Source organism: Oenanthe melanoleuca, chromosome 3 (assembly GCF_029582105.1).
Source record: "Oenanthe melanoleuca isolate GR-GAL-2019-014 chromosome 3, OMel1.0, whole genome shotgun sequence".
In the NCBI taxonomy this organism is placed as follows: domain Eukaryota; kingdom Metazoa; phylum Chordata; class Aves; order Passeriformes; family Muscicapidae; genus Oenanthe; species Oenanthe melanoleuca.
In genome coordinates, this window is record NC_079336.1 from 63,100,795 (window position 1) to 63,121,358 (window position 20,564).

General features: G+C 34.6%; 1 protein-coding gene across 1 annotated transcript in view; it reads left to right on the forward strand.

Moving 5' to 3' along the window:
* The window catches only part of ADGB (androglobin), a 95,215-nt gene that overhangs the window by 61,117 nt on the left and 13,534 nt on the right, over positions 1–20,564 (forward strand). Inside the window, exons 22-29 of the mRNA XM_056488630.1 lie at positions 4,578–4,766; positions 6,121–6,214; positions 6,506–6,640; positions 7,425–7,578; positions 10,673–10,860; positions 12,316–12,500; positions 17,511–17,779; positions 18,948–19,059. Coding sequence (XP_056344605.1) covers positions 4,578–4,766; positions 6,121–6,214; positions 6,506–6,640; positions 7,425–7,578; positions 10,673–10,860; positions 12,316–12,500; positions 17,511–17,779; positions 18,948–19,059 — 1,326 coding nt within the window. The remainder of the gene's footprint in view (positions 1–4,577; positions 4,767–6,120; positions 6,215–6,505; positions 6,641–7,424; positions 7,579–10,672; positions 10,861–12,315; positions 12,501–17,510; positions 17,780–18,947; positions 19,060–20,564) is intronic.

Here is a 20,564-nt window from a genome sequence, read left to right on the forward strand (position 1 = left end):
TTTTCAGTCTCTGTAACTTTTTAATCTATTAGTGTTAGCATTTAATTTACCAATAAAAGCCTTATATATATGGTTTCATGTCACAACAGAAAAATAATTTACCTGATTGGTGGGAAGAGACATGATTAGCATTTGAAGGCTTTTTATGGGGGCTAGCTTTTTCTTTGTCTTGTGAACTTACAGAAGTGTTTCTAAAGTGTTTCTACTTGATCAAAACAAAATGATACTAATTTCCTTTTGATTAGTCAGTTTATTCTGGAAAAATAGTATAAAAACTAAATGAAAATTTACACAATATCATTACTGACACGATGTCATAATACTTTTGTCATATTAAGAAAACCCTTATAATTGTTTCCCTTTACTGGGAGCTTTCTTCTAAATCTCCTCTCTTTTGAAGGTTATTCTTCCCGTGAGACATCAGGTATTTTTCAAAGAATTGCATCCCATGAAAAGAGTATGTTACAAGGGTCAGCAAATTGACATTTATCACACCACTTAAAGTAAACAACACCTGTCACATTTTTTAAAATTGGCTGTGCTACTGATTTCTGTATTCAAAAAAAAAAAAACAAACTTAAACACTTGTCAGCATTAGAAGACATTTTTAAAATAGATTTGAATAATTAGCACAGTTGACAGGTTGTAGCAAAGATCTCATATAAATTACTAAAGTATGAAATCCACTGTGACAATATTTTTTAGGAGTTGGGCACTGAATCAAAAAAGTGGAATAAATATATGGAGAAAGAAAGTTCTGTTTCAGTTTTGTTTCTTCCAATGTCCAGTATATCCTTTTAAATTATTTGCTTTTCTAGAATTAAATTACAAGATATCCTTATTGAACTGGAAAGGTAATTGTTTCCCTTTGGTTTTATTGATATTGAACATTTCTTGACCTTTATTGACATTTTGCCCTGCTTAATAAAGGTTGCTTTGGAATAAATGCATGCTTTTGTTCAGATTCCATGCAGAACCCTAAAGAAATAAAGCATAAACCAAGTGAACTGTCAGGGAAAAAGAGGTAGATAGCAGAAAAAACACTTGTAAACTGCATTATAGAAAGGCCTCAAAGGATTATCATCTGCTGAATGCCCTACCCCCACCTTAGCACTGCTGCATTGTCAGGTTAGTTGCTCAAATCTTGTCAAGACCTGAGGTTGTAACCCTTTGGAACCTAACAGACATCAGTGTAAGCTACCACAACAGATGAATAGAATATTTTTGTCATCTGTGTCTGCAAGTATATCAGGTCAAATAGGACCTTTTTTTGAAACAACACCTCCATTTTATATTGGCATATTCATTTTCCACTGTGTCTCCAGATTTAGCAAGGGCAAGGATATTATGATTTACTGTAGTTAGTGGTCATGTCTGCTAAGGTTTCTGAGAAGCCATCCTGAAAATTATCTAGCCATATTTATTTGACTGGATCATCCATGCCTATGGAGCAATTAGCAGAAATCCACAATAAACAAGTGTTTATGTGCTATGTGAGCATATGGAAAAAAGAAGTATCTGAAGCCGAGTGCTTCATCATGGCATGGCTCTTCTGTTGTATTCTCTGGAAGGAGAGTGAATAAAGGAACCCTACAGAACTTTGGGCAGTCATGAGGTACTGAATTTACAGAGGTATGTGATGTTTCCTGGGAAAGGAAGCGTGTCAGGATGCCTGCCTGCTCTCTGTTTAACATGTTTTTCGTTTACCTTGTGCTGGTCTCATTGGGCCCAATAGTGAGCCAGTGGAAATCTGTGGCACTGATTTTCAGGGGTCTCAAGCACTTGACAGTCATTTAGGCACATTTCAAGGGCTACATTTCTTTCTCATGGATAAATTCCACTTTGGAAGTGGAGTGTCCTTTGTGTACAGTTCTCTTAAAACCTTCTGGTCTGAAATTTTAGTTGGAAGTCAAGCTGTTGTCTATAAGCTTATCTTAACTATGAAACTGTATTTGGGAAGCCTTGCCGAAGCTTTTTCAGAGCAAGCTTCTCTCTCCTTCAGAAACATCAGTTAAGATGATGGCTTTTACAGTTTTTTTGTGTGACTGAAAAGAGAATTCTGAACATTCATTTCTTCTTGTACTTTGGATTTGAACTTAAGTTCTAGTAAGGGGTGAGGGAAAGTTTGACATTATTTGGTTGAATATGTAAAGTGCCTCTTGAATACATGCAAAATACTCCTTTTAAAAAAAAAAATCATTCCTACATTGCCTCCGGGAAAACTGCAGTGATTTTATGGTGAACAGTATCTTGCTAGGCTGCTTTGAAAGCTTCGGTTTTATTATTAGCACAGTGTCTTCTGATTAGCAACTAAGGCATGTCAGAGATTTTTGACAAATCCATTTCCAATCATAATGTCAGATTTGAAACATCCATTTGCTCAATATTGATGAATTGAAAACATTCACTAGTTCAAGACTGATTCAAAGCATTTCACAGTATACATTTCTCTGTTTATAAGAAAAAATATTAAGTAATGTTAGAGTTAAAAAAAAAGCTTTGAAAGATCAGAATATTTAACTTAGATCTCATTATTTTGCCTTAAATGTTGCAAAGGAAAATATTTTTGTTCTTATGACATTGTATAAAAAAAATTAGAACAAAAAGAACATCGTTAGGAATACATACTTCAGGAATATATACTCATAATTTTTGGATTTTGGCCTGATCTGCGGTAACTTTTGACAGTTTCTATAAATAGAATTGATTTCTGTGTGACAGTCCGTACAAATTTTTTTTATTTGTATTTTCAGAAACAGTTTAACATTAACTAACTTACTGTATATCCATTTATTCATTGTCCTCACAAATGAAATGTTTTATTTCTAGAGGTATAGGTATTTATTTCTAGTTATGGAGTCCATTTGACATCCTCAGTGAATGAAGTTTTCAGCTGGTTCACAGGGCGATGCCACATCAATACTTTTTGTATTTACTTTTCTATATTATTGATTCCTTGTCCATGTTAGAATATTATTACCTATTATGTCAGTATGTGTATATGTGTGTTCATATATATATACAAGTGTTACTTTATAATACATTATTTTGGCTTATATCAGGAATGTAGACTACAACAGAACTCACTCTTCTGAGCCAAAGCACAAGCTGAAAACTGAAGTCTATTTCCCTTCCATTAAGACAATGATGAGTGGGGTCAGAAGTCATCCTGCCACTGGGTTATTTAATTGTAAAATATACAAGTTTGTAGACTGAAAAAATTCATTTTGAAGTGTGTTACAGTGATGAATGAATGGGAGAGCCAAAGCCTTTCCAGAGGCGCACAGACAGGACACATCTTAGAACATGTTAAATTCCAGTTGGATATTAGGAAAACATTTTTCACCGTGAGGCTAGTCAAAAATTGGAAAAGAATGCCAACTTAAATTATGATATCTCCATGGTTATGGAAGTATTAAAAAATTGGGCAGGAGCAACCTGTTCAGAATTCATCTGGCTTTGGATATGGGATTGGACCAGATGACCAAGTGGTCCACTCGAGTCTGTATTATTCTGTGATTGATTATATGCTTCTGTTTTATAAAAGTTTCTGTGCCATTTATATTGTTGAGTTCTAATCTGGTTTATATTGTAGTGTGCTTGTGTAATCTTCCAGTCCCCAAGTATTAAAGAGGCTTTTTAGGGTTTGGAAATGCAATACTCATGAGAAATGATGGCTTGAGAACACAGCCAAATTTAGCAATATTGAGTAAAAGTGATTAGATTGAAATGTGTGATCTGGCTGATGAAAGCAATATCTTAAGATAGTTTGTTTGCCTGCAATGCTGTCTACATTTTTCAAGCAGATTCCTCTTCTCCTTTTTGTTTGTTGGTACTTGCTTTTGCAGCACTGTTTCCTTCCTGTCTTGCTGTCTTGCTCCCGTTGTTCCATATGAGTGCAGTTCCAAACTACCCCCTGGCACTGGCCCCTTGGAGTGTTGCTCCCCACCCTTCCCTATGTCCTGGTGCTGATGGCTCCCAGGATGCTAATTTCTAGACAAGAATACCTTCAAAGAGCTCACTGCTAACCTGTCAGAACTCACTGATTTCTCTTCCACTTCAGAACTCCTTGGTAAAGAAGTCAGTCAGAAAAATGAACTCTCCCTTTATCAAAGATCTTACCCTTATTCTGTGTCTCCTTTTGTGAAAGCTAAACAAAATGTTTTGCACAACATTGGTGTTGATATTATTACTTTATAAAATTATCAGATTGAGAGACAGAAGTACTTAAATCTTGCAAAGCTCTTTTAAGCTTTGTACAGAGTCAGGCTTTAGTGTATCAAATCCTTTCGGTTCATGTTTGGAAGAACATTTTAAAATTACGGTAGGAGACATGATTTTAAAAAATGTTCTTCAATAGCTGTCCATTTCCAGAAGAGGAAAAAATTAAATTATTTGATGTTTGTAATTAGCAAAGTAGCTGATATTTGGACTTTTTGTAATTATAAGGTATATTTTCTCCAACTTATGATTAAAAAAATTTCAAGAGTGATATTTTCATCATAGAAGTTTTATGCTTGAAATCACTCTCCTGCTGTTTTGTGTTTGTTTTTTTTTTCTTTTCAAATTTGTTACAGGCAGCTACAGCACTTCCAGCTTTGTTGATGTTACTAGTTCTTCCGTTCCTTCAGAGAGCAGTGAGGAGAAATCCCTTAGTGGTTGGGAGAATCGAACTCCCACATCTGAAGAAGAAGCAGCAGCTCTCAAAATTCAAGCCATCTGGAGAGGGTTCTATATTAGGAAAATACTGAAGAGCAGAGAACCAGGTGTGTCATTTAAAAATGCCTTTCAAAAATGTTTCATATTTCATCTTATTCAAATCTTCACTGAAAAGAGTTCTTTACTAATTAATATCTAGGTCAAATTAACTGAAACTAATGAAATAGAACTTGTAGTTTTATTAAGTACACTTAACCACTCAGCACATATGATACTAAAAAGTATCTGAAAGATACATGCACCTAGATTTGCATAGATTCTAAACCAGAATTTATATTCATGTAGATTTAGGTCAGAGCTGTGGTAAATGTTAGGGTTTTTTTCTGGAAATATAAAGGAAATCATACAAGAACCTAAGTGTCATAATGATTAGTCAGTGGAACGCGCATGGTATCAAAGTCTGATGCTGTCTTCCGAAGATACTGTACTGATACTATCCTTCATTCTTGTGCATATAGATAGAGGAATCTTGCATAGCAGTTCAGAACTTGTAGCACATGTCCTATTCAGAAGTTCTGTTATCTCAGCTGTGTCCACGTGCTGTGTCCACAGTCCAGGGAGAAAGAAAAATAGCAACCGCAAAATTCTGAGTAGAGTTGTAAGGATTGGAATTAAATATAGGCCTTGTGCTTACAGGTTGTTAGTTTGTAATTGCAGAAAGACCAGATGAGAAAATATTTTGCTATCATCTTTAAGTACCCACATGAGGAAAGGAATTTGATAGTAACAGTGTCTTTAGGCTGATACACAAAGGGTTAACAAGATGGTCTTTAGTCTGAGATTCAAAGTTTGTGCCTTGAATCCGGACACATTTGACTTAGAAAAAGTGACATTTATTTTTAAAAGGATAAGGTATTTATTGGAATAAACCAAGATTTATATTGTACTACTGAAAACTTTAAAATTAGTCTAGTCTTCATCTGTATTCCATGTATAGAAGCAGACACCTTGAGTTGACAACACATCCTTTTATATGAGTTATCCAGCATGGGTGGGATGAATTACCCATTGGAGCTGCCCAGTTCTTTTCCTGTTAGCTGCACAGACAGTTTAGGTACATCCCTACTCCTTCCTGCTATCTGCAGATGAAAGTTGCTTGGAGTTAAATATCCTATTATCTAAGGACAGTTTACCACATATCACCACAGTGAAAAAACTGTAAATTGGAGAAAATATTGGTCACATCATTTTTGCAATTGTAGAAGTGCTGAAAAGTACAAAGATGATGATAAATGGAATATACTCTGTCAAAGGAAAAAAAAACAGTTTTCAGCTCAGTGAGACTTCTGTAAAACTCCAAATAAATAAGGCAATTTACTTGTGCAAGTATTTGGAAGGTGTAAATTTAGAACAAAAGCAAAATTGGATGTTATATTTTCTAACTTATTTTATTATCTCTAGGTACTAAAGAAAACACTGATGTTGAAGAAACTTTGAAAAACCTGTGGACTATGATTGATTTAAATTTTGAACAGTATGCAATAATGTTGTTAAGGTAATCATGTAATAAATCAAATTATTTTATCACAGACAGTTTTTGTGAACTGTTTTTTTTTCCACAAAATAAGCATGGTAAGGGCATTAGTAGTGTCAAAATTACAAAGGAAATGAATCCCTTCCCTGATGGAAGGGATGAAATGTTTTTTATTAAATATTTGCTCCGCTTTATTCTGTGTACCCTGTATGAGTAAAATCTAATATTTAGTCTTCTTAATGATAAGCATAAGTCAGTATATATATATGCCATCCTGATTGGATTGAAGTCTTTATCTTTTCTGCTTTCCAGAGAAATGTTTAAAAGAAACCGTAATTCAGCTGAAAAGTTTCCGTGTTATGAAGATGAATGGTGTAAGATGTATTTCGTTGACTATGCAGTAACATATGCTGATCAACCACCAAATGCATGGTTTCTGGTTTTCAGGTGAGTTTCACAGAGCCCTCTACAGCTCTTATGGGGAAGTAGTATTGATACACTGTGGTTTTTCACCAACCTGATAAAAACTTACTTTTTATCTGTCTGCTTTCCTTAAATTCTGACATGTACTTGTTCTGGCTTTGGTTGGAACAGAGTTCATTTTCTTCTTCATTTTCTTCCTAGTAGCTGCTAGAGTACTTTGGATTTAAGGGCATAAAAATATTGATAAGACATCCATGTTTTGATTGTTGAGTGCTTACCCCAAGTCAAGGACTTTTCAGTATCTCACACACTGCCATTGAGGAGGTGCACAAAAATCTGTGAGGAAGCATAGCCAGGATGGCTGTCCTGAAGTGGCCAAAGGGATGTTCCATACCAGACAATGTCATGTTCAGTATATAAATTGGGGGAAGATTACCTGGAAGGGGGCTGATCATTGCTCAGGAACAGGCTGAGCATTAGTCAGGGGGTGGCGACCAATTGTATTGAGCATCATTTGTTTCTCTTGGGTTCTGATACTCTTTCCCTGTCCTTATAATTAAAAATATTAATATTATTAAAATATTTATTAGTATATTTTGTTTCTGTTGTTAAACTGTTTTTAACATACGAAATTTATATTTTCTTTCCAGTTCTTTCTCTTAGGTAGGTTGGGTGTGGGGAATGAGTGAGCAGCTGCATTATATTTAATTTCTGCCTGAGGTTAAACCATGGCAATATTGTTTTGCTTTGCATTGCACATATCCTTTGATTTGTGAAAATAATTTTGATATATATTTTTTTTTTTTAGGGAAATATTTATTGTCCCAGAAGACATGCTTATATTGACAAAGGTGTTTACCTCTATCCCTTTCTGTAAACTTCATGTTTTCAATAATGACACAGAGGAGGAAATGCCACTTGCCTTTTTCAAAGTGCAATCTCATGTTTATCCCAAAAATAAGGTAAATGCAAGAAGTTGCTGCGAAAAGTAAAATTTTAAAAATAATAAAAAATGCCCAAATTCTGTGGAGATTTTAGCTGTGTCATAGTGTTCTACTTAAAAGCATGCCCTTATTTATTACCAGTTTGAACAGAGAACATCACTGATCTGCTTCTGTGCTGAACATTTATTAGTAAACATTTGATTATTCTCTTCTCTGTACTCTTCCCAGCTGCTCTTGTTTTGGGGTTTTTTTCCTGTTTATCATGCATAACACTAAGCATAGTAAACTTTGTACCCATGTTTAACTTGTGGTTATAAAAAGGTTGAATAAGGAATGATGAGAGTACATCTTTCTCCCCATGGATACCGCACAGTAGCCTCAGTGATTCTGTCAATCACTAACGAAAATGGCCCTTTACATTGGATTCCTGCTCTTCTATTGCAGAAGTCCCCTCTTAAAGCCACATTTTTGCTATTGTTTGCTAAACTAATGGTCTATGTTTTGCGATATTAAATGTGGTTAATGGCAGGAATAAGAGATTTTTAGAGTATTAAAAGAGATTGTGCAGGCATGCTGTATATTTCTACTAGTTCTTATTGTATTTCTCAATCACTGAACTCTTGAGTTCTTTAGTAAGAATATAACCTTATACTCTACAATTTGGCATGTCTCTTCCTGTTTCCAAATAGTTGATTATTGTTTCAGTGGACCTGCACAAGTTTTTGAAAGCTCTATTGATACTTCCACTATACATTTTGCAATTAGTAAACACAGAATACAATGGTAATATTTTAATCTGTTAAATTTTTTGTAACGGTATTTTATAAAAAATAGTCAACAATGTAGTACATAAAGCAAGAAATTATACAGTCTGCCTGAATTCTTAAATTACAGTATTATTACATAAAAAGTATTTTTTTTAAAAAAATACACCTACCAGTTCTGCTTCCAAACTATGACTCAGCAATTTACAACAGAGATAAAAAGGAATCCTGTCAACAGATACTGCTATTCTGCTGCAGAGACACTCCTGGAACACATTAAAGTTCATTTCAGAATGATTGACAATGAAGATAAAATCTGCACACTAGCAATAAAGTCTGTCTTCTTTTTGCAGACATTACAGCCTAGATGGAAATTGGCTACTTGCTTAGAATTATTTGGACTTTTTTTTGGTTGCATTAAATTTTCTTATTTTTTAATGTTTTTTTCTACTGCTGGATACAGTTGAATTTGGTTTAGTTCTTGGTGTTTTTTTAATTCTACACTCTATATTATTCACAAGTCTTTTGAACAGATTGTAGAAAAGGATAGAGATAAGCATTCAAGCTTCAGCTGACCTACTTAGATAAGAGTTTAAGAAATCAATGCTACCACCATATTTAGTCTAGAAAATAGAAGTCTATTTGAGTGAGGAGAGCTCTCAGTTATTTCTCTTGTCTAGTCATAGAAGGACGTAAGGGATTCATCTTTCATTGCCATAAAGTCAGTTTGGGTGGTATATTAGAAAACAATCCTTTCTGATTCTAGAAACAGTGAATTGTAACAAGATATGTAAGTAAGTTGTGAAACCTCTTGAAGGTTTTTTTTAAGAAAGAGACATAAATCTAATGGGGTTGTTGACATCTATTTTCTTATTTTTCAATCGTGACTTGATCTTCCTACCAGATACAAAATTCAGTTATTGTGCTTTCTAATTGCTCGTAGTATTCAGAAAGTGCTCGCTCAAACAAACTTTTGGTCCTAAGTCTAAATTTTCTGAATATTTTTAGTGAAAATTAGGATTTTATAAGATTATAGATAGGTGTACACACAAGAGAAATTGTTCTCCTCGTGCATCCTGTGCTGTCAGAAAACAGTTGAATATCTGGTTAAATCATTCTCGAGTTGTACTTGATAAGAACAGAGGGACCTGTAACTGTGCTTAACTAGATGTTTAAATAAGTGAGTTCTCCTGAATGGTTACTCTGAGTGATTTTTATAACTTTGTGGGTATTAAAGGTTGTAAAGTATCTTACTGCTACAATTACACAAATTGGAATAATGTATTATTTATTTTACTTCCATTCTAAATATTCAGTACTTCTGGAGTTGAAACCCTGAATTATTGGATAGTCCTGAAATCACAACCCTATTTATTGTAAGGATTTTTCAGCAAAGCTGTTTTTGCTGCCAAACACTGATTTCTTTAAACGGAATTTAGAAGAGGACTGGAAGAAATAAAGCCTTTTAAAGAATTTTCATTTGGACTATTTCCTGGGTGGAGCATGAAATTTTAATATTTGAAATAGGGAGATAGTATGGCTAGTTAGACTAAATGAAGAATGGACTTCATTCTCAGTTTCCCTGCAACATTACAAGTGGCCATTTCACTCCTTATATCCCTTTTTGCTGCCCCTGCCTTTCAAGTAATCACATTCACATTGTCTTCATTTTCACAAATACAAATTAATCAGTTTGAAACTTTTTATGTTATCTCCTGGCTCCTCATATTCCTGTTCTGAGGATTCATAAAGAGCACCTATATCTGCCTCAGCCTTATTAATTGTAAGTTGCATTTTTTATTATTTTTTACTTGAATTTTCTAATACTAGAAATATTTTTTCTTAAATCAGATCTTTGTAAAAATAAGATTAATATCTTGTAATTTCATGCTGTATCTGCAATGGCATTATTAAATTAGGGTAGATGTAATTTAACCTCAGATTTGATGACCAAAGTAATCTCATCTCTAAATTTCCATGCAGCAAACTCATCCACCCCTCCTTTCACACTGTCTAAGCATGAAGAAGCATTTTAAATCATCAAATAATTTGGTTAGAAAGTGACTTCAGGACTTTAATTGTAACTGCCCCTATAAACACCTGTCAGTTTTCCGTTAGATGAAATTGGATTTAACTTGCTATGTGACTTTTTGCCAAATTTAAATTGCAAAAACAAGAGATGCTCCATAGGTTAGAATAGTCTGGAGTTATAAGATTCTCGCTGATGAAGGAAATCTTATTATATTATATGCTAATAAGTGTAATGAAAAAAAGTGTTGCATGTAGTCACAGAGTGCCTGTTGAGTGGTGTTATTGCCACATAAAAATGACTTGTTTTCCCCTTTCAGAAAGGATACACTTTTGTGGCTGAGGCACACACTGGTGACCAGCCTGTGCCAGGTGGGAAATGGAAGCTCCGCTTCATCAGCTCCCGTAGTACCCTTCCATTTCTCTCTCGTGAGGCTGTGAATAGTAGCTATTCTACCCAGCAATTTAAGGAGCATTACATACCCAACAAGGAGTTCCTACTGTTTAGGTAAATATTGAGAGAATAATTAATAAATTCTGGGTTTAATATCAACCATCCCTACCAGAAAAGTGTGTTCCTTTTCTCTTTTTTTTAGAAGGAGAGAATATTGATGGAAATATCTGAATTTTATGGGCTATCAAATTAACTTTTGATTAGTAAAAGTGTTATTTGTGAAATATTGCCACTACTTAATGAAGAGCAGGTGTGAAGTGCATAGACTATAACTTTAATATAAAAATTCAGTATTTTGCATTTCTGTAAGCTCAGTCTTATCCATAGGCCAATTACTGAAATTCTGTAGTACTTTTGGGGAATAAACATGTATTAAAATCAAGATTTTGCAGGTGGGGAGGAGACATAAAATTATATTTCTCTTTTCAGCTATTGGAATAAAGCTTTAGTTAACACAGAAATAAAACTTTTTTTTTCCCTGTATATCAGAATTTCCATTGCAGTATTGGCAGAAAAAATTATATATGTTTTATCTTAGCATGCTGATTCTTTTAGGACAATATATTTAACAAACATGTGATTTAGTTTTTATTAATCCTTTTTTAAAGTTCATAAAAATCTGTTCTGAATTCTGAACTGACCATTACTAAATTGCTATCCTGAAGTTTCTTCACAAAGAACTGCACATTTTACTACAACAGACCCTGTGCTTAGAGCTGATTAAATGTGTATATTTTGAAGGTTAATTCTAAAACATCCAATTCTTGAATGCTTTTTCAATATTTCAAACCAATGGATTAATCTTGGGATAGAGGTCTCTTTAAGAGAAGGAATCAGTTTCAACATAAAAAAAGGAAACACATAATGGAAGCAAAACAGATGCACTAAAATCTTGCAAGCACTCTCTTTCTTGATGATTTTCATTCTTTTCCCCCTTCTGATGTTGCCAATCTTAAATTTTTTTTTTGCTTAAAATCTGCTGAAGTCAGGGTGATGAATTTTTTGTGTGTTGCTGTTTCTTTGCTTATTTGGTGAGATTAGTCATAACAGTTTGAATTTATGGACAGAAAGCATATCATACATAAAGCAATGGGTTACAACATAACTATTTGAACAACATAACAATTATTTGAATTTTGTCCTCAGAGTCTGATTCAACAGGTTTTTAATGCCACAGTTTTTTAAGCTGACCAAAGTAGCCACTGCTCTCAAAAGAGATATCCCTACCCTTTTGAAAGCAAATAATTTTCTTTTCTTGGGTACTTTGGTAAAAAAAGAAACAGCTAGACCACTCCATTTTTCAGCAGCAACACTTGCTTTGTATATTGATTCACTGCACTAAACTTCACTTCAGGAAGCTTAGCCCATCAGATTCCAGGAAAACAGTTGAAATATAACTCAATTTTAAGTGTTTGCGTCCAGTTCAGCACAACATTTAGGTACTTTCCTAAAAGAAAATGATTAGGTATAGTTGGTTATATTGCTGTATTTTTTTTGCTTCCTCTTTAGGTATTTTGTAAAAGTCACAGCACCACATACTGCTACATTGCAGGTACAAACCTCTAATTCAGATGTGTTCATTAAACTGCAAGTCCTAGATAATGAGAAGGAAATTACAAGTGTCATTGGAAAGGGCAATGCAGTCATCCCAGTTTTTAATTTCTGGAGTAATCAATCACTTCTGAGCTCCCAGTGTAAGTATTGTATGCCATGTTTGGTTATTTTATTCACTGCAGGATATACATTCTTACAGTAACTGTAGATAATCACAGAAAATACTATTTTTACCTGCTCTTTTCATTAATCTTTAATTTTACTGTTTAAAGCCAGTAAGTACAATTGAATGAGGTACATAATTCTTAGACATATTTTGAATAATGGACACTGTAGTGGTCAGGTAATTTTAAACAAAAATTAAGTATCATCTGCCTGCCTCCATTATACTACTTATACATTATAGATTTTAGAGGCTACTGCCATGCCATCTTCTTTGATAATCTATTTGTTTTCCTTCTTGTTAGGAAATTTTTCTCACTACTAAATCACATGATTTCCATTTTATTTGTGTACTATTTTGAATTATTCATTATAGCTGTGTTTAAATTTTAAAATTAATTCTCCATAAGAATTACAAGTTTGCTCAAATAAAACAGATGTTTATAAGCCAACAAGTCTGCTACTATACTCTCCATGGACACTGCTATACATAAGATTTGTAGGATATGAAAGTCTTCAGTCCTTCTATGAAGACTTCTAAACAGTAAATCTGTAAATCTGGGTTTGCCTATTTGAACATATTGGGAACCTAAGGCAAAGACAAATTGTTCAAATACTGGATTATTGCTTTGCTAAAGCCCAAAATAGCATTGTATTTCATCTGCTCACCTCCACTATTTTGAACTGTGGAGTTTTCAAGCATGATTCTTTAGCATAATGTGTAATATGAAATTCCAATGCTTTATGGAAAAAAAAAATAATCATTTATGAAACATCTTGATTTCTCTCTAAACTGCACCTTGTTATTACCAGAAATGTAAATTTTAATCCTATGTAGACCATGCTGATAAAATGAAATTCATCAGATGAAAACATTAGTGTTTTAAAGGAAGTCATAGAGAAGCTGTCATGATTCTCTCTGAGTTACCAAGATAATCAGTAGCTATTTTTGGTTACTGTTTTTGGAATGTGGAAGTGGACTAGTAAACTTAATAGTAGACTGGTGGAAATAGAAACAGGGAAGTATAAAATAGCTCAGCTTAGGATCAGCACCACAATAGTGGCAATAAATTGCCGAACTACCCTCAGTAAAGCAAAGGAGAAACTTTGTTTCAGGAGACTGTCTCATTGCAAAGGTGATAGTCTGATGACTGAAATAAGTTAAAAGGCACAATCAAGTGACAGAGAAGAGAAATGGATTCCACCAGATGTTGAAAGGGAGAGGATGGGGCAAAATAACTGGAAGTGTTGTTTTGCTTTTGCCAGTCTACCAGGACACAGGTGAGAACTTTGCGAAACATCCTCAGAAATCAGTCAAAAACATTCTACCTCTAATGTGCTATGATACAAATAATTTCTGCTAATTTAAAATTATTTTAATCCACTGAGAATTATTCAGTGAAATATCTGTTACATTAACCTGATTGAAAATAGGAAGGTTTTTGTATCAGGGAATAGCAGTGGTAGCCATAAAATCGTGTTATGATATTAGGCTGTATTTGAAGTTGAAATTAATATTCTGATGCTCTTTAAGTATGTGTGAATATATAGAGTTGCCATTTGGAATGAATGATTGTGAAGCTGTCACTGTTTATTGGGATTTTTTTACTTTTGCTTGTATTTTTTTATAACGCTTACTTTTTTTCAATACTAGACCAATTGGCCTTAACACTGAAGTTATTTTCTATTAATATACATCCTGTATATCACAAAGAGGATACTTTGTGTAGAATTTTTCATAGCATCCAAATTAAATGAAAATATTATGAAAATTACTCAATATGACAGTATGACCAATATGACAGTATGGTATTACCCAATCTGTTGAGTGTCTCCAGGTTTAGCAGTGGTTCAATTTATGCCATTGTAAAAGCATGTAACTTTGCTATTGTGAAAACTGTTTTTATGACCTCTACAATAACAACACAGAAACATTCTGAAATCCTGATGCCAAGTTCAGATGAAGATTCGTACAACTGACACTCAACACAACAAAATTCCTTCTGTCAGTATTTCTTTGTTCTCTAAAATAGTATGTTTTCTCAGAATAAGAATAATCAGAAAACACCATTGGCATTGGTTATACCATTGGCACCAGCCTTGTTAGTTAAGCCACATACAATCCCTAAATTTGACACTTATTCACTACCACACGTTTTGCCTCTCATGGAATTGATCACTGTGTTGCCTGAAGTTCTCTTAAGTGACATTATTGTGCAAGCATCACCAATAAAACATTATCTCCTTTGCTCACCCACCCACAGCCTGTTAATTCATCTCCAGTCACAGCTGTTCTATTAATGTCTTTTACAGCTGAAAAACTACATTAAACCAACTGATTTTGAATATATTTACCTCTTCTGAGATGTAGCAGATGATTTGAACATTGAACATTTGCTTGACAATAAAGGACTTAAGTATTGACATACACATTGCGACCACACTTTGTTTTGTTGATACAAGCACAGCAGTTTTATGAGCACAGATGGGCAAGTGAAGCTTAGTCTATTTTCCACAATAACAGTCTGGTATAATCCTGTTAAAATTTATCAAAATATCTTTCAGATATTTGTTTGAATCTAGAAGCGAGGTAGGTAGAAGTTTCTTCCAGTCAGAACTTAGGAAAAGCAAGAGTGACATACACATACTTTTGTAGGTAGTAATAAAAAAATTTGGTATTACAGCACCACCTGGTGACCATTGCGAGAATTATTGGCTGTGTATATATTTTGGAGAGATTTTTCAAGGGATCTTTCCTGCAAAGGAAGCAGATTGAGTCTTACAGGGGATTTCACCATTCTGCAATGAATTGTCTTCATGGCAGCATCTTCCTCTGGGAAAATCTTTATAGAATTGTTCAATACTCAAGCTCTTCAGGTTTAGGAGAGAGAGAAGAGGAGAACAGCGAGACATTCATGAAAACCAGTTGTAGCCTACGCAATACAGCTTCCCTTGAACTCCACCTATGTTGCTCGGTAGAGGAGGGCAGAGGGCAGTGCACATCTCCTAAAGCCCCAGCCACAGCACATCCCCGAGTGGAGCTCACCTCTCTGTTGACTCCAAGGGAGTACATCTGGGTGGCCTCACAAGCTGCCCTTTTGTAAATTACATCTAGTAGCCCTTGCTAATAGTGCTGAGACAGGCACTGAAGATCATTCCTGACTAGAAACCTTAATGCAGATATTGCTAAATGGTAACCTAAGGGCAATTTATGCAATTAGAAAATGTCTTTATGTAGTTATTCTTCCATCTGGAATACAAATTTTTTCTTTGCAGCAGGTTTTCTTGCAGATGTAGAATATTCAAGATTCAGGTCTTTGGATATTGCTTCTTATCCATCCAAATGCACTTCTATTGAGTGGAAGCCTCATGATTTTGGTTCCTTCTGGTGAAAGACCTAATAATCTAACCACTGTGAATTACGTCTACTCTCAACTTCCCAGCAGGGGAAGTTAACTGATACCTAGAAAGCTCAGCAGCAACTGAGTGAGAAACTATTCCACAGTTACAGGCTTGCTTATGCATACCTTTCACAAAATAACAGCCATGGAGTTGCAACATCCTAAAAAAGGTTTAGAAGAAACCAAGTATTGTTTTCCTTCACATTTCTCTCAGGCCTCCTTGCCACAATGACAGCAAGAGGGATGGCTCTGGTGCTAAGGATTCTGAATGCAATGCAGAAGAGCAACTCAGAACTTGTGATTAGGAGTTTGAGACCTCTTTAAGAGACCATCTCTGCAAGGTCTTTTTTGATTTTCTGACTTCTAATGCTTTTCTTAGGAACAAGGAAGCACTGGCTTATGCAGAGGAAAGATGCAATAGGAAGTAATCCATGACATTTGGCTTTCATAAGAAACAATATTTCTTATGAATTAACAATATTTCTAGGGGCATACTTAACCTCTGATTTGGCTTTTATACTTTGACATACCACCAGTAAATTTTGTTGAATCTGGTCTAATAATTCTGCCACTTCCTGTGAATTTCCCTGGATATTTCACCAACACGCACGAAAGTGTGCATTTTTGTTTTGAAGTGTTGCAATGATGCAGTATCATCCTTTGTTTATACAATAAACTTTTGGAGGAGTAAAGCCTCTTGTCCTCAGTGAAGTCAAAATGATATCTCTTTTCCAGCTAATGGTCCAGCTGTTAGTGTAACACAGGTGAAGCTGCTTCCCCAGAGGTGTTATTCTTTGTCCTTATTCAATTTTCTGAGATGTTCACTTTTAGAATTCTCTTTACTTTCTCTGTAGACCTGCAGGCAAAAGAATATTGCACATTTCAATGGCATTAGGAAAGAAAACAAATTTATGTTTTCTGCATTAATATTTCTGTGCCAACCCTTCTATAGAACATTCTGGTTTTCACCGTTTGCCCCCATGAACATCTTCCTTAGGTGACAATTATATACACTGATGAAGGATAGATCACAAATAGTTTTATATCTCCTTTCAAGACTGGCACTTTTTTAGCTCAAGTTAGCTATGATCTTTGTTTAAGGTTGACACAAAGATATTAGATAAGAGACTTTTGTAAGAGTATGCATTGCATACTGTGGCCTATGCACCTCTTCCCTTCATCCAGTTTTACGCAATTTATTAAATTAGGTTAGTCACAAAGGGATCCTATCATAGGGAGCACAAGGCTATCTATTTTTTATAATATATAGCATGGTGCTGTGGTGGTTAATGCAGGAAAGTAGCATGGGCTTTGAGGGAAAAATTACATGCTTTATAAACAGTAACAACAGTCATATATACACAGTCTCAACTTTCTCATTATTTACTTTTAAGATATTTGTGATTTGCATGCAAAATGAAATCAGGGTAGTATTTGGAATAAGCATAATTTTAATTGGAAGCTTGTGAGTATAATCCAGTATGAGAAAATGGACTATATTAATTCTTTCTGATACTTTCTGGGGGCATCTCTTTACCTCATACCAGTAATTTATAGAATTTCTGGACTTCTTTTGTCATCTTGCAGTAAAAAACCTACACATTATTCGAAGTAGTACAAAGAAGGGATTGGAAACTGGACACTCAAAAAAAGGCAGTCGTCATTCATCAAAGGACAGCAAATCTTCTTCCAAGACAGACCTTGCACAGGACAGCAAAGCTTCTTCCAAGACAGACCTTGCACAGGACAGCAAAGCTTCTTCCAAGACAGACCTTGTACAGGAACATGGACTGGTATTAACAGATGAATCTTTAGCCTCAGAAAATTTTGAAAATAATGTTGGAAGTCCACAAAAAGTAAGAGTTTGTTAATCAGTGGGATTTAGGAAGGAAAAAAAAAAGCTAACAAATAGTGAAAGGTTATTGCTAATTCTTTTGGTACATGTGGAGATCTATCCTGGGGCAAGAGCAAGGAATCCAAAATTAAGATTTTTGGTAGCTTTTGAATTAGGTGATGAAAAAAGGATGATGTGCATGTATGAATGACTAAATAAGTAGGGGATTTCATATCAAGGTGATTTGCTCTATCTTTAAGTGTTCATTTGGCAAATCCAATACAAGCGTAGCATAAATTTCACATAAAAATCAAAATTGCCAGAAATTAAATGACCATTTTGATGTTTCAATATGAGCTTTCTTTGAAATACGATATTACGGAAGGCCATCTGTAGTAGTTTGCATAGAGAAACGCATATATCCAGTCAGCTGCAAGCTTTAATAACAGACACATAACTGCTACTCAAGCCAATTTTGTCAGAGGCTAATGTCAAACAATGGGTTTTTCTTGATGTCATTTAGTATTATCTATTGTAGAGAAAATAAGGATACTTTCTAAAATAGTTCCTGTTTTATATCTCTACATATTTTTCTGCTGTGATTTTTTTTCTTCATAGTTGAATTTTATCACAATAAAATAACCTGAGAAAACAAAAACTATTGAGAAATAAATTCCAAAGTTGGTCGTTTGACCTAGAACTTGCATTACAATTTTGGAGAACAATTTATAAATATAATAGTTTCCAGTTCAGTTTAGGCAATGTTTAATACAGCCCATGGACCCTGTCACCTCTACCTCAAATTAAGGCATTATTGAGTGCTGGTACAAGGGCTCAAAGCCCTGTGGTCAGTCTTAAAAATCAAAGACAAAAGTCTTTGTTTTAGTACATGGCATACATAGGGAAGTTACATGGAAATCTTACAGGAATTTAGCTCCTTATTGTGTAGCCCAGTTTAATTTTACTTGATAAACACATGAGTAATTGTTTAATTTCACAGGAATTAAATTAAGATCTGTGGAATTAACATTAATTTTTTTAAGCTTCTTGTGAATGCTGTTATGTGCAAGCTTGTAAATTAATTACGTGTTTTATTTGCTGAATTCAATAGCTGGTACTTTACTAACCTGCAGGACTTGAATTCTTGCTGTAATTGTTATGACTTCAGCATGTTGCATTTTCTTTCACAGTCTTACCAGTATTCAATAGAGGCATTGGTGTTGCATGATAGTTGGCCACTTACTGAGAGTGAGTCTTTGCTTGTTCAGGAACTGAAAGAACTGCAGAAAGATGAAATTAAAGGTAGGTTGATCTAACTACATATTTAGTCAAATGTTTCAAGATACTGACCTTAAAGAAAATATTGCTCCAAGCAACATTTTTTTCACTGTTTGAGTGAAATAACTAGGCAACAAAACTTTTTGTTCCATAGTTCTTAGAAATGAAGTTTGATTGCATGAATCGACATCTTTACAAAATATAAGGAAATCAGAGAGCACACTGCAAGACTCACCTTCTTAGGGCTCAGCTTTAGGTAGAGATCTGGAACAGAAACATGCCTGCTGACAATTTAAGAAAATGCACTGAACAAGAGTGGGGAAAAGGCCTGGTTTGGAAAATACATTTTCTGTGCTGTGAGGAGAAGAATTAAGCAAGACAAAAGACTAGGAAAGCTCCCAAGTACAATCTGTATGTCTAAGTCACAAAGAGGACAGAGAAATTACAGAAGATTTGGGGGTTTTTGCAAATTATTGTAGCATTTCCTCTTAAGGGACAGTAAAAACCAATCTCAAGACAAATTAAAAGCACTTAGTCCTAGACAGTGTTCTTTAAATCAGATAAATGTGTTGTATTTGCTTATTCTTTTTCAGCAAAGTTGACACAAAATTATTTAGATCTTAATTATGTTAAAGTTTATCATTCTGGACCCAAAAGCCTGAGAGAGGCAAGGCTGCTGCCACTGTACATTCCCAGGTCCAACTGCTGGTGAGACTGATGATGTAATCCCACCTAGCACGTGCACCTAGACACTCATGTACACAAAGACACAACGTATATTTGCATGTATGTGTATATATATAACTATATATAACTATATAAACACAGAAACACACATTGCCAGCTCCACAGATCTCAGACAGACACTCAGAGTACCCACACAAACACAGCACCAGCTACCTCACGCTGCTTTTCCTTCTCGGGCTGGAAAGAATGGAAGTCCTCTAGATAGAATATATATTTCTAAAAAGGTGGATCCTTCCACCAGCTACACTTAGACACCCAATGTGCCCAGTAGCTTGCCTCTGCATCTCCTACAAGCTCTGAGGCTGCAGCCCTACTCCAGTTGCTAATGCAGAACATCAAACACACGTGCAGCTGACTCTCCTGTGTTCTCACCCCTAGGTTCCTGCAGAACCTAAAATATTACTTTCAATCATTCAGTAATTTTTCTGTATCATTAAGGTTCTATAACTCCATTTTTAAAATAAGTGAGAAGAAGAAATTATTTCCTCCCTCATATGCATACAATTACAAATACCCAAAAATATTATTTGTGGTGGTTTGGCTTTTACTGAGTGGTGGTATATGTCTCACTTTTTTTTCTATTTACATAGTTCTTTCTAAATGTCTGGTCAATTTTTTTTTGTTTTTTGTAATTTCTGGTACTGTGGGCTGAGCTTAGATTCGGCAGTGGTAATTGCTGATAGGTATTTAATTTCTTGGGATTGGGATGTATACAATATTTGAAATTTTTCTGGTATTTCTTCAGTTATTATTATGCAACTTTGAAAAGGTGTATCTTTCTG